Consider the following 13,104-nt stretch of genomic DNA (forward strand, 5'->3'; position numbering starts at 1 on the left):
TGGCAATTTCTCAAGCCCATCCTGACAAAAGTCTCTGAATTCCTCCAAACAAAACACACTTTACCTCGTCTTGGGTAATTTCCTTGGTCTCATTACAAACGCCCAGCCCCTCCCTCTTCCCAGCCAGCTCCTAGTTGTAATTTTGACCTGACCTCCTTTGGGGAAGCCTTAACCCTCAAAATCTGGAGGACCCACCATCCCTTAGTGTTACCTCTGTTCCCCCATGAACAGGCACACATTTTGCAGTTTTAGGTTACGTATAAGTGACTGTGTGATTCTCAGGAATTTTGTTATATTTCTTTTTCTTTAGGGGTGACACCACTAGGTCTGCACAAATCTGTCTTAACTCAGACATTTGGATGATTTTGATGTGGCCCATGCTCTCTCAACAAATATACTTTCAGGTTGGTTTTCTTCTTTTATCTTTTGCTTTCATGAGTGGATCCTATCAGTTGTGTGTAACGAGAAAGTCAAATCAGCATTACCTGCATGGATTTCCAGTAATAAGATTCCGCTTTCAATTTGAAATGGAAATGTCAGCTGGGATCTGAAAAGTGTGGCCAGGAAGGCGCATCATGGCTTCTCAGGAGCCGGAGGAGGGACTCAGCGGCTTGAGCACATTGCTCCTTGCACCACACCCACCCTGGCATCTGGGGCCTCGGGCCCTGACCACTGCCCCAGCCAGGGTCTCCACAGGACAGGCCATGCAGGCCAAGGTCCTGTAGAGAATTTTTCTTCGCCTTCTGTACACATTTGCAGTAGCAGGCTTTGCTTTTGCTTCTATGTGAAGTTTTGCCTTAATCCCAAACGTTTTGATTTCTGTTCTGGTTTATGCCACTCATAGACAGTTACAGTATTTCTTAACCAAATAGATTTTTTTTCTTCTTTTGATGTAAGACATCTAATTAGTTGGAATTTTTGGATGACATTTTACATATTTGGTTTGTGACTAGTAATTATAGTTCATATCATTTATGGTTTTGGGATTTTTACTAGTTTAAAGGGCTTTTTTGGTTTGTTTTCATTTTAGAAATGAAAAGGGTTTTTTTTAATTCCATGGAATAAAAAAAAATTCCATAATAATACTCAGGTACATCTTGGAATCAGTTTTTTTTTTTTTTCCTTAATCTCTAACATCACATGCTATCAAATACTGTCATGCTGCTTTATGGTTTCTGATTTAAAGTTTGTTTTTTTGTTTTTTTGTTTTTTTTTGCGGTACGCGGGCCTCTCACTGTTGTGGCCTCTCCCGCTGCGGAGCACAGGCTCCGGACGCGCAGGCTCAGAGACCATGGCTCACAGGCCCAGCCGCTCCGCGGCATGTGGGATCTTCCCGGACCGGGGCACAAACCCGTGTCCCCTGCATCGGCAGGCGGACTCTCAACCACTGCACCACCAGGGAAGCCCTGATTTAAAGATTTTTAAATGGGGTAACAGTACCCACTGTGTGGTGCTCCTCCATCTTTCCCATCTGGGTTATTTGTTGGAGTTTAGGAAGAGGCCACGTTGGGCTAAATTCCTTATTCCTGTTGTTTTCAGTCCTTCAGTGATAATCAGAAGCTTTTCTCCAGAGAGGGTGGGGTCAGCTGTCAGGCTTCTAGGTACCCACCTTTCAGAGGGGCTGGGATTAAATGCAGCAGTGGGTGGATATGGGATAGGGGGAGAGGTCACCTTGTCCCCTCATTGGGGCCTGGCGCCAGCAGGACCAGAGCTGTGGCTTTGTGGCCAGAGGGGTGTCTTTGGCCCTGCGTTGGGTCCCCTAGAGGGTGGAGGGGCGGCAGGGTCGTCGGTCCTTGGCCGGAGAAGGACCCACCCCTTGCTCTCTGGTGTCCCTCCAGTACTCACTCTGGAGCAGATTCTTTAGGATGGGCATCTGGGGCATCCGGGCCCTGCCGAAACTCCTGGAACTGGCCGGCCAGAGCCTGCTGAGGGATGAGGCCTTGGCCATCGCCGCTCTGGAGGAGCTGCCCACTGAGCTCTTCCCACCCCTGTTCTCCGCTGCCTTTGCCGGGATGCGCAGGCAGGCCGTGAAGGCGATGGTGCAGGCCTGGCCCTTCCCCTGCCTCCCGCTGGGGGCCCTGATGAAGGAGCACAAACCTCACCTGGAGACCTTCCAAGCTGCAATCGACGGCCTGGATGTCCTGCTTGCCCAGGAGGTCCGCCCCAGGTGAGGGCGACCCAGCAGGCAGGTGGGGCCTGGGGGTCTGAGCAAGACGCAGCTGGCATCAGGGGGGTTGTGGGGCCACGGGGAGGCCTTGGGGCCGTGGCTGGGCCACTCTGGGAATAGGCTTTCGGGCGTGCAGGGCTACTTAAGGTGCAGAGGTGACAAAAGGCACGTGGGCCCACCCCCTCCTAGTGGTGCTTAAAGTGGGGACCAGGAGGGGCCCCGGAAACTCGAGGAGCAGCTGGTGTCTGGTGTCGGGGGCACCGTTGCCTGGGTTCTGAGCCGTGCGGTCCTGGTCCCCGTGGGTCTCCGCACAGCTCAGTGTGTCTCCCGTTGTCCCGCAGGCGGTGGAAGCTGCAGGTGCTGGATTTGCGCCGGAACGCCCACCAGGACTTCTGGACCGTGTGGTCCGGCACCAGGGCTGGTATGTGCTCACCTCTGGAGGCTGAGGTGGCCCGGCCTGTGAGGAAGAGGCGCCGGGTGGAAGGTGCAAGGGCGTGGCCGAAGCAGACCTCGGCCCCCGTGGAGGTGCTCATAGACCTGTGCCTCGAGGCGGGCACCCCCGATGCATCCCTAAGCTACCTCCTGAGGAAGGTCAAGCAGAGGAGGGGCTCACTCCGCCTGTGCTGTCGGAAGCTGAGGGTCTTCTCCATGCCGATGCAGAATATCAGGAAGATCCTGAAGCTGGTGCAGCTCGCCTCTGTCCAGGACCTGGAGGTGAACTGCACCTGGAAGCTGGCCACCCTGTGCAGGTTCGCGCCGCACCTGGGCCAGATGGTCAACCTGCGCCGGCTGCTCCTCTCCCATATCCACATGACACCGCACACCACCCCCGGCAGGGAGGAGCGCTACATCAGCCAGCTCACCGCCCAGTTTCCCAACCTGCAGCACCTGCAGGAGCTCTACCTGGATTCCATCTCCTTCCTTGAGGGCCGCCTGGACCAGGTGCTCAGGTGAGGCGTGGCGCTGTCTCTCTGCAGACCAGGGCAGGCCTCTCTCATTTTGTTACCCGTGGGGTGTCTGTCTACTGTCTGCCTGCCGTGGATGGTGCCAGGGTACATGGGCCACTCAGAGGTCCACACGATGCCGCCCCTCCATCCCCCGGCATCTTGTCACATAGCCTCCCAGGTTAGCGTCAGAGGTGTGGCTTCAGTTAGATGCCTGTCAAAGGGGGCTCTTTGCTGGGAATCTGCATCATGGGGGCTTTGGGCCAGGTGAGGGTAGCTTTGGGAATTCTTCCTGAGAGAGCGATGTCTAAGCTGAGATGATGGGAAATAACTAAGCAGGAGGACGTGAACCAGGGGAAAGCCCATCCAACGTGAGGTTTCAAATTGGAAGCTCTGTGCTGAGCAGCTGGTCCACGTGAGCCTGTCCCTCCCACCTATCCCCCTTTCCTGTCTGTCCCGGGTTGCTTTAGGCTCCAGGTGAGGTGTGATGTGGGAAATGGGTGATTCTGGAAATGACAGGGAGGGAGCAGGAGTGAAGAATTGTGGCATCCATCGGGACATTAAGCAGTTATTGCTCCTAAATAGTCCAGAGAAGAGAAACAGAAAATCAAATGAGTATCATTATTGAAGTGGCTCCAATCTCGAGTCCAAATTACAATTCTTATTTGCTTCTAAGTCTTCTGATTATCTAGGAATTCTTCAGTAACAAGTTATTTCTTCTAGAAACTTGTTCTTCATTCTTAAAATAGAATCATAGCTTTACCTGGAACACAATGATGAAAGATGAGAGAATGCAGCCCGATTTATTTGTGTGAAAGAGTTGGATTGATTTCCTTTCCGGCAACTGCAAACTCAAAGCATTAAGAATAAACGTGTTCATGAAACAAGGACAACAACAAAAAAAAAGAGTTGTGGAAAGTGAGGGTTGGTTTGTGGCTGATACAGTGACCAGAGTTAGCCCCTGCCGGCTGGACCCCTCTGGACGTTGCCAGACCTTGCCTGGCTTAGCCCTTTAAGCACAGATCCCAGTACTCTCACTGGGAACAGAGAAACGGGTGATGGGGTCCAGGAGGCGGCAGGAAGGAAGCCCGAGTTAAAAGCAGTTTAGGTCATGTCTCCCAATACTGTAGTTTGCTGATCCCCTCTCTCACTTGGGACAGGGGGTCAGGCTCCCCGGTGGGCACCTGCCATTGTTACCTTACCTGTGCTCACAACACCTGGCAGGGGTACATCGTCCCCCACTTGACGGGTGAGCACAGGGAGCACTTGAGGATTCCTTCCCTTGACCCCGTCACACGGCACATAAGGGATGGGGAAGGACCCCGCTCAACCTTGGGCTGACCTGACACCTCTCCTTTGACCATGCAGCATCCTCCGGAAGACTGGGATCTGGTGAAATGGGCCTCTCTTCCCTTGAGGCCTGGGCCACCCCACATCCCTCCGCCCACCACCTCCATCCTCCCAGGACTGACTGCTCTGTCTCTCTCCAGGTGTCTGAAGAACCCCCTGGAGACCTTGTCGATTACCAACTGCCTGATTTCGGAGGCAGACCTGATGCATCTGTCGCAGTGCCCGAGCATCAGCCAGCTGAAGGATCTGAGCCTTAGCGGGGTCAACCTGACCAGCATAAGCTCCAAGCCCCTCCGGGTCCTGATCGAGAAGGCCTCGGCCACCCTCCAGGACCTGGACCTGGACGAGTGTGGCATCATGGACTCCGAGTTCAGCACCCTCCTGCCCGCCCTGAGCCACTGCTCCCAGCTCACCACCTTCAGCTTCTGCGGCAACCCCATCTCGATGGCTGTGCTGGAGAGCCTGCTGCGCCACACCGTGGGGCTGAGCAAGCTGAGCCACGTGCTGTACCCCGCGCCCTTGGAGAGCTACGAGGATGTGCGCGGCACCCTCCACCTGGGCCGCCTGGCGCTCCTGCACGCCCGGTTCAAGCAGATGCTGCGGGAGTTGGGGCTTCCCAGTGTGGTCTGGTTCAGCGGCAACCCCTGTCCGCACTGTGGCGACAGGACCTTCTACAACCCAGAGCCCATCCTGTGCCCCTGTTACATGGCCGCCTAGCCCAGCGAACGAGCCGCAGGCTTTGTCGCGGGCACGCGGACACTGCCGCTCAGACGTCAGCGCATCTCGAAGAAACACAAGCTATAGTTTCAGACAATTGTTCATTGTTAGCGGGACAAGGAAAGGTGATTCAGAGCTGGCCGGGGGGATGGTGACTTGGGCGGTTGATGGGATCTTCGGGGAGATGCATCTTGTAGAGTTAGAAATGTGAATCTGAATTTCCAGAGGGGGATTCAGGCTTGAGAAGTAGATGGGGGCGTTATCCCTACGTGGATAGTTATAAAGAAATGGTCAGAAATAAAGGGAACCTCAGTGTCATTCACCTGGTGTTCGCTGTGATCTGTGACCATGATTCTCCCATTTAAACCTCAGTAATCTCCTGTTAGTGATTAAATAAGTCAGCATGTGTGAGGCCCAGGCACCCTAGGCTGGACGAGGTTCGGCCCCAAGATTTAACAGCACCATTTCTCCCTCCCTTTGGTCTTGTTTCTGGATTATCTGTTAGCTCCTCACTTACTTCTGTGGCTGTTCAGTCTATCATTGCACACAAGGTGCGTCCTCAGGGCCTGGAATGTACTAAGTGTCCAATAGTGAGCACCACTGGAGGGAACGTTCTTCCAAGGGACCCTCGCTGCCAACTCCACCCAGGCGCTGGACTCTAGCACCCTCCCCAGTGGATCCAGCAGATACAGAGCCTCCATCCCTGGCCCTGGGTGGTGCCAGGATAGGGCTTCAGTGTGCAAAGTCAGGCCCCGAGTCCTGGGGGGAAAATCCACCCACAGACCATCTGGAGCCTCTGGGACTCACCAGCCCATACCCGCCTTCCCACTGCGTCCAGCCCCTTGAATTCAATTAGTTGTGTCCTGTAAAAACATCTTAATTCCTGCTAGCAAAATACTAGTAAGCTCACATAGACAAATAACATTTGTTTACTATTCGTTTCCCACATTGAAAAGAGTTCATCGTTTTGTGCGGAGGTAGGTCACACCAGGGTGAGAATGCCCTTCTTCCGGGAAGACCCCCCTTCGTCCCTGTCAAGGAGGTGATAAGCCAGCTCTGAGCCAGTGAGATGCCCTGGATTCTGGGTCCCAAGAGAGAACAAACGCACGCCAGGTCTTGGGAGCACTCGGTTAGAGCAGGTGAACGTCAGATTTGGTTTGGGGGTGTGGTGGGGCCACCCCGTGGGACCCCCCAAGACAGCCCATCCAAATGAAAGGGACACGGGCTTCCCTGGGGGTGCAGTGGTTAAGAATCCGCCTACCAATGCAGGGGACACGGGTTCGAGCCCTGGTCTGGGAAGATCCTGCATGCCGCAGAGCACCTAAGCCCATGCGTCACAACTACTGAGCCTGCACGCTACAGCTACTGATGCCTGCGTGCCTAGAGCCCATGCCCCGAAACAGAGAAGCCACCGCAGTGAGAAGCCCGTACACCACAATGAAGAGCAGCCCCCGCTCGCTGCAACTAGAGAGTCCGCGCGCAGCAACAAAGATCCAACGCCGCTAAAAATAAATAAATAAATAAATTTACAAAAAAAAAAAAAAGAGACATGTCATACAGTGGGGTCCACCCTGTGGCCCTGGGCTGCCTTACCTGGCTTCCCACACGTGACCTGGGGAGAAGGCCACACACCAAGGCCGGGGCAGGGCTCGTCTGCATGTCCCTGACCGTGAGCCATCCTCCACCGCCTATCTGGTGTGGCCAGCTGTCAGCAATCCCTTATCCTGCCGCACAGCCACTGGCCCTTCTCTATCTTCTTCCCCTAGCAGGCACCCTCTTTTCTTCTGCCCCACCCCTTCCAGCCTCCTACCCTATGGCCCGTAAGAAAGAACAAGAAATGGACCCCTCGGCTTGTGGACATGCTTTGCCATTTCTGAGAGAAGAGAGAATGCAGAAATCTGTATAAGTGATGGTGTGCTGGGAAAAAGGGAGTCAGAAAAAGATCTCTCTTACTTTTCCCCAGTGCGCACCCAGTCTCAGCATCCCCAAGCATCCCTAAGTTACAGAGCATATTTTCTGGAACGGGAACTGGCACCTCTGGGATATGAGGAAAAGTATACAGGACGAGCAGTTTCTCCAGAGGAAGAACAGAGGCAGAGATCGTGTGATCTCAGTGCCAGATTCCTCAGCTGCAAAACAGATAATCACACTGGCCTCATGACATTGCAGTGAGATCACCCACAGGGCTAACCTATGGAAGGCACTTGCCCCGGTCATGGATGGCCCCATATAGGACAGTGGTGATTATTAGCTGCCCGATGCAAGGAAAGGAAGAAAAACAAAAGTGAACACTGCCTCTTGCTTCTCAGGCAGGGTGCCCTGCACTTGGGACTTTATTTGGCCCAGAGACCACACTTGAGAAAGAAATCTTACAAGAGTCTTTTCAGAATTTAGATTTTGTCATCAACATGTTCAAAGAGGCATATGCTATCAATGCAGTGAGGTTCTCAAAGTCAAGTTTGGCTGGAGAGGAAGCTCGTCCGTAAGGATGGGGCCTGGGGAGGTAGTGACTGCTGGGGGCCCAGGGGCCTGGGGGCCGTGTGGATGGAGGCCCTGTGTGTGGGGTGGGGGAGCGGGGTCTCCAGCTATTGGGAAGCAGGCAGGGACAGTATGGCACATAGGGTGGGATGATTGGAAGTAACCATTTACCCAGGAGCAGCCCCAGCTGCACGTCAGACAGGCAGGAGGGTTAGGGCAGCTGAGGGATAGGATGTGAGAGAGGTGAAGCTGAATAGGAAAGAGCCAGAGAGCAATCTAACACAGGGAAATAGCCACGGGCAGAAACAAGACCAAAAGAAGGCCTGACATGGGAGTTCCCTGGCAGTCCAGTGATTAGGACTCGGCGCTTTCACTGCCTTGGCCTGGATTCCATCCCTGGTCTGGGAACTAAGATCCTGCAAACTGTGCAGCACGGCCAAAAAAAAAGGCCACACAAAACATTCTCTGACATAAGTCTCGTACCAATGTTTTCTTAGGTCAGTCTCCCAAAGCAATAGAAATAAAAACAAAAACAAAGGGGACCTAATCAAACTTATTGCGTAGCAAAACTTTTGCACAGCAAAGGAAACCGTAAACAAAATGAAAAGACAGCCTACGGACTGGGAGAAAATATTTGCAAATGATGCGAACAACAAGGGCTTAATTTCCCAAATATACAAACAGCTCCTACAATTCACTAACCAAAAAAACCCAATTGAAAAATGGGCTAAATAGACATTTCTCCAAAGAAGACATACAGATGGCCGATAGGTACATGAAAAGATGCACAACATCACTGATTATTAGAGAAATGCAAATCGAAACAATGAGGTACTAATAAGGGGGCTTATACAACTAGGTTCTGAGAGAAATAGCCTAGACTCTGCAGCTGACACAAAGTTGGAGGGGAGTTGGAGACGCTGAGTCTGTGTCGTGGGATACTCTGAACTGCAGAAATGCAGTGGTGGGTGCCATGTGGACCCAAAAGTGCCAGAGTGGGGTTCGTGTGAGAAGCACAAGTGCCTGGTGGGGCCCAGGGCCCGACCTCTACCTACTCCCCACACTCATGGCCCCGTTGGGCACCTGCATGGCTTTGTTCTTGTCCGCAGGCTATTCAATATCTTATCTTCTTTTGAGGAGATGGACCCATATTTTCCTCACTTAACTCGTTGGTGAAGATCCAGCTCCACTTGCTTCTTTCTTCCAGCTCAGTTCCCCCTGTGTTTTAGTTGACGGATAGAGAAGTGCTTCCATGCAACCCCTTAAATGGACCAAAACGGTTCAGGACAGAGATGAAATCTGACTGCCTCTTAAAACCTTTGGCATTACCTAAGTGATGAGAGTGATCAAGGTGTCTTTTATTATGTTAATGAGGTGACTTCAGGAAAGTGCCTAAGGCTGGGGGGTGGTTGTCAGTGGGGCCAATCCTGTGATTAGAGGGTTGAAACCATCAGTCCCAGCCCAATGACCTCCAGGGAGGAGAGAGGGGCTGGAGGTTGAGTTTACCCCCCGTATGGCCAATGATGTGGGTACAAAATAAATGATCCCAAAACGTAGGGGCTTAAAACAATAACTGTTTCCTGTTGCACAGTTACTGTGGCTTAGCCGGGTGTTTCTGGCTCTCTTGTGAGGGTGGACTCAAAATACTGGCTTAATCGGCTTATTCGTCTGAAGACTTGACAGACTTGACTTGTGCTGGAGAATCCTCCCCCAGGATGGTTGTCTCCCTTGGCTTTTGGCTGGAGGCCTCAGCGCCTCCCCACGTGGACTTCCCCAGAGGGCTGCCAGAGTGTTCCCATGACATGGCTGCTGGCTGGCTTCCGCCAGAGCGGGTGATTCAAGAGAGCAAAGCAGAATGTCCATTGTGATCTAGTCTTGGAAATCACACACTAGCACTCCACAGTATCCTGCTGGTGCCCTGCTCCTTGTGAGAGGTCACGATACAAGGGTGTGAAGACCAGGGTGCAGGGATCACCGAGGGCCATCTTGAAGGCTGGGTTTCACAATAGTACAAAATTATTTGCAGGCATTATTTTATTTAATAGTCATAACGATCCAGGGAGGTAGTTACCATTTACTTCTGTGCTGCAGAACCAGGCATCATGTCTGGCAGACCCCGGACACTTGAGACTTTATTGAAAGAGAGATGCACGTGAGGGATTAAGAGCTCAGGAACTATAGACCCATTGCCAAGGTCCAGGCCTGGGATGCGATTTATTTTGGGATAGTGAGCAAGTTTCTTAACATCTCAGATGGCCAAGAGGCACATGAAAAGATGCTCAATATCACTAATTGTTAGAGAAATGCAAATCAAAACTACAATGAGGTATCACCTCACACCAGTCAGAATGGCCATCATCAAAAAATCTGCAAACAAATGCTGGGGAGGGTGTGGAGAAAAGGGAGCCCTCTTGCACTGTTGGTGGGAATGTAAATTAATACAGCCACTATGGAGAACAGTATGGATGTCCTTAAAAAACTAAAAATAGAATTACCATATGACCCAGCAATCCCACTACTGGGCATATACCCTGAGAAAACCATAATTTAAAAGAGTCGGGCTTCCCTGGTGGAGCAGTGGTTGAGAGTCCGCCTGCCGATGCAGGGGAATGTAAAGTGATACAGCCACTATGGAGAACACTATGGAGGTTCCTTAAAAAACTAAAAATAGAACTACCATATGACCCAGCAATCCCACTACTGGGCATATACCCTGAGAAAATCATAATTCAAAAAGAAAAAATCATAAAAAAAAAAGAGTCATGTACCACAACGTTCATTGCAGCTCTATTTAAAATAGCCAGGACATGGAAGCAACCTAAGTGTCCACTGACAGATGAATGGATAAAGAAGATGTGGCACATATATACAATGGAATATTACTCAGCCATAAAAAGAAACGAAATTGAGTTATTTGTAGTGAGGTGGATGGAACTAGAGTCTGTCATACAGAGTGAAGTAAGTCAGAAAGAGAAAAACAATACCTTCTCATAACTTTGTTTTTTTAAAATTAATTTTTGGATTCGTTGCATCTTCGTTGCTGCACACGGGCTTTCTCTAGTTGCAGCTACTCTTCAATGCAGTGCGCAGGCTTCTCATTGTGGTGGCTTCTCTTGTTGTGGAGCACGGGCTCTAGGCATTCGGGCTTAGTACTTGTGGCTCGTGGGCTCTAGAACGCAGGCTCAGTAGTTGTGGCGCACAGGCTTAGTTGCTCCGCGGCATGTGGGATCTTCCCAGACCAGGGATCGAACCGGTGTCCCCTACATTGGCAGGCAGATTCTTAACCAGTATGCCACCAGGGAAGTCCCATAACTTTGATTAAATGGAATAAAAGATATAGAGCTCCAGGAACAGGGCCTGGCTCATCGTCAGTGCTAAATAAACATTAATTGCTGTCATTGGTATTATTATTCCCAACAATATCTCCCGCTTCCGGTGAGGTTTTCAGTGACTCAGTCGTTTTTCAGGGTAAAGATAGGACCTAGTGGCATTTTAAGCCACCATTGGAAAAGGCTTGGGATCTTTTCTAGTAGAAACATACAACCAGAAAACACAGATATGTCCAAAGAGCACTCTCTGACATTTATCTGTAAGTTGCTTCGACTTTGAATTTGGGACGCCCATGCCTTTGTGTTCACGAAGCGTCTCATGCCTCCCTTTGTGGTCCTTCCCTCACATCCTCCACAGAAGATGCATTCTTGTTTGCTTCTGATCATTTGAAATCAAATGAGAATAATCATCCAACTCCCTGATCGATTTCTCCCCATCCAAGTTAAAATCACTCAGTAAAATTATGTTAATAAAAACACAACTTAAGTTTGCGGAGTATGCAAAAAATATACACCATTTACATAAAAGCAGGGGAAGAGGGGTGTGTGCTTGTGGATGAGGAAAACATGCAAGGAAGGACACTTGAGAAATTCTCAACAACCGTTTATTTTGGGAACAGAGACAGATACCTGTGGTCTGGGGCAGGAGTGACACTTGCTGTACAGTGGGTGAATGCTCTTTTGCGTGGTTAGATTTTATTGTTAACTCTGCATAAGTATGATTTTTAATTGAAAAGTAGTTTCTGAGAATTCCCTGATGGCCCAGTGGTTAGGACTTTGAGCTTCCACTGCAGGGGGCAGGGGTTCAATCCCTGGTTGGGGAACTAAGATCCTTCAAGCCACAGAGCTAGGCCAAAAAAAAAGGAGTTTCTAAGGGACAATACATTATCCCTGGATCCACTGTCTAACTGTGCTTTTATGCCACTAATATCCCCGCAGGTTTTATTTTGTTTTGTTTTTAAATTAATAAAAACTTGTACATGATTTTTATTCAAAGGCTGACCAAAATCCATTCTCAATTGTCAAAAAAAAAAAAGAGTCACATCTGATTTCAGGATTTCAGCGTTAGATGTAACTTGACATTTTTCTCCTTGGCATGATTCATCTGTAATTTGGAGTTTTTACCTTAATCCAAGTGGTAAAGACAGAATTTCCCCCGAATCCTGGTTCTCTGCCAACCTGGCAGAGCTAAGGTTTTAACTAATTCCCCTTGCCCATCAGAGCACTTTTCTGTGGCCAAGTCCCCTTCCTTAGGGGTACCCCTTAGAGTTGCGGGCTCCCACTAAACCCTTTTTGTGGCTAGCATGGGCCACCGAAATTTTCATCTAGGAATGCCCTGGAAATTAACATCACCTTTCTTTGGGTAAGCAGGTGGTATAAGTCATCACTGATTGAATTTTTCAGTGTGTCCTGGTCCCTTGCCTTTTGGTCCCTCTCTGCCACACCCTTACGTTTAACTCAGAGCTGAGAGCTGAGAGCAGAAGCAGCAGGAAGCCAAAGGCTCTGCCACTGATTATGAAAGCCCTAATCTCTTGAGATAAAGCTCTCCCAGGGAGAGTGGAAGAGGAAACAGTTTGGAAAACAATGGTAGAGCCAAGCTCTCCCCTGGAGGCGGAGGAAGGGGTAGAGGCTGGCCATCTGGATTAGCATCCTCAGGAACAGGTGTGCTTCCTGGGCCACATTGTAAAGTAGAGTCCACTTTTCACACCGCTCTGGTCTGCATGTCAGGAGGACAGCCTGTGGTCCTGAGGGCCTGATCTCCTCCTGGGTACAAAGTTCTGAGATGGTGTGAGATGCCCAGCCCTGTTGGTAGATAATCAGACTGACCACATAGCACTCTACTATCATGACCACAAGTCCCAGGGAGCTGTCTCCACAGCACTGGGCCTGGGCTGGACTTGACCACGGGGCTGTCCATGGAAGGAAAGGTTAGAACAGGTCATTTCCTTTTTTTTTTTTTTTTTTTGCCCCGCCGTGCGGCATGTGGGATCTTAGTTCCCGGACCAGGGATGGAACCCACGTCCCCTGCTGTGGAAGCACGGAGTCTTAGCCACTGGACGGCCAGGGATGTCCCAGAGTATTCTGTTATACAGCTGTGGTTTGTTTTTCTTCCTTTTCT

The 13,104-nt window shown here is 50.6% G+C and overlaps 1 protein-coding gene across 1 annotated transcript; it reads left to right on the plus strand.

Moving 5' to 3' along the window:
• The first annotated feature begins 575 nt into the window (after positions 1–575).
• Positions 576–5,178, plus strand: PRAME (PRAME nuclear receptor transcriptional regulator). Its single transcript, XM_007451062.1, has 4 exons — positions 576–716; positions 1,839–2,167; positions 2,509–3,117; positions 4,602–5,178. Exons 1-4 carry the CDS (start codon positions 576–578, stop codon positions 5,176–5,178), a joined length of 1,656 nt encoding a protein of 551 aa, XP_007451124.1.
• The last annotated feature ends 7,926 nt before the right edge of the window (positions 5,179–13,104 follow it).

Source organism: Lipotes vexillifer, unplaced genomic scaffold (assembly GCF_000442215.2).
Source record: "Lipotes vexillifer unplaced genomic scaffold, Lipotes_vexillifer_v1.1 scaffold1783, whole genome shotgun sequence".
In the NCBI taxonomy this organism is placed as follows: domain Eukaryota; kingdom Metazoa; phylum Chordata; class Mammalia; order Artiodactyla; family Lipotidae; genus Lipotes; species Lipotes vexillifer.

Excerpts from the sequence above, each read along its gene's own strand:
- PRAME (XM_007451062.1), top strand. The coding sequence starts at position 576 with ATGGCTTCTCAGGAGCCGGAGGAGGGACTCAGCGGCTTGAGCACATTG. Across the intron at positions 717-1,838 it reads GACAGGCCATGCAGGCCAAG|TACTCACTCTGGAGCAGATT; the intron begins GTCCTGTAGAGA and ends GTGTCCCTCCAG. Across the intron at positions 3,118-4,601 it reads CGCCTGGACCAGGTGCTCAG|GTGTCTGAAGAACCCCCTGG; the intron begins GTGAGGCGTGGC and ends GTCTCTCTCCAG.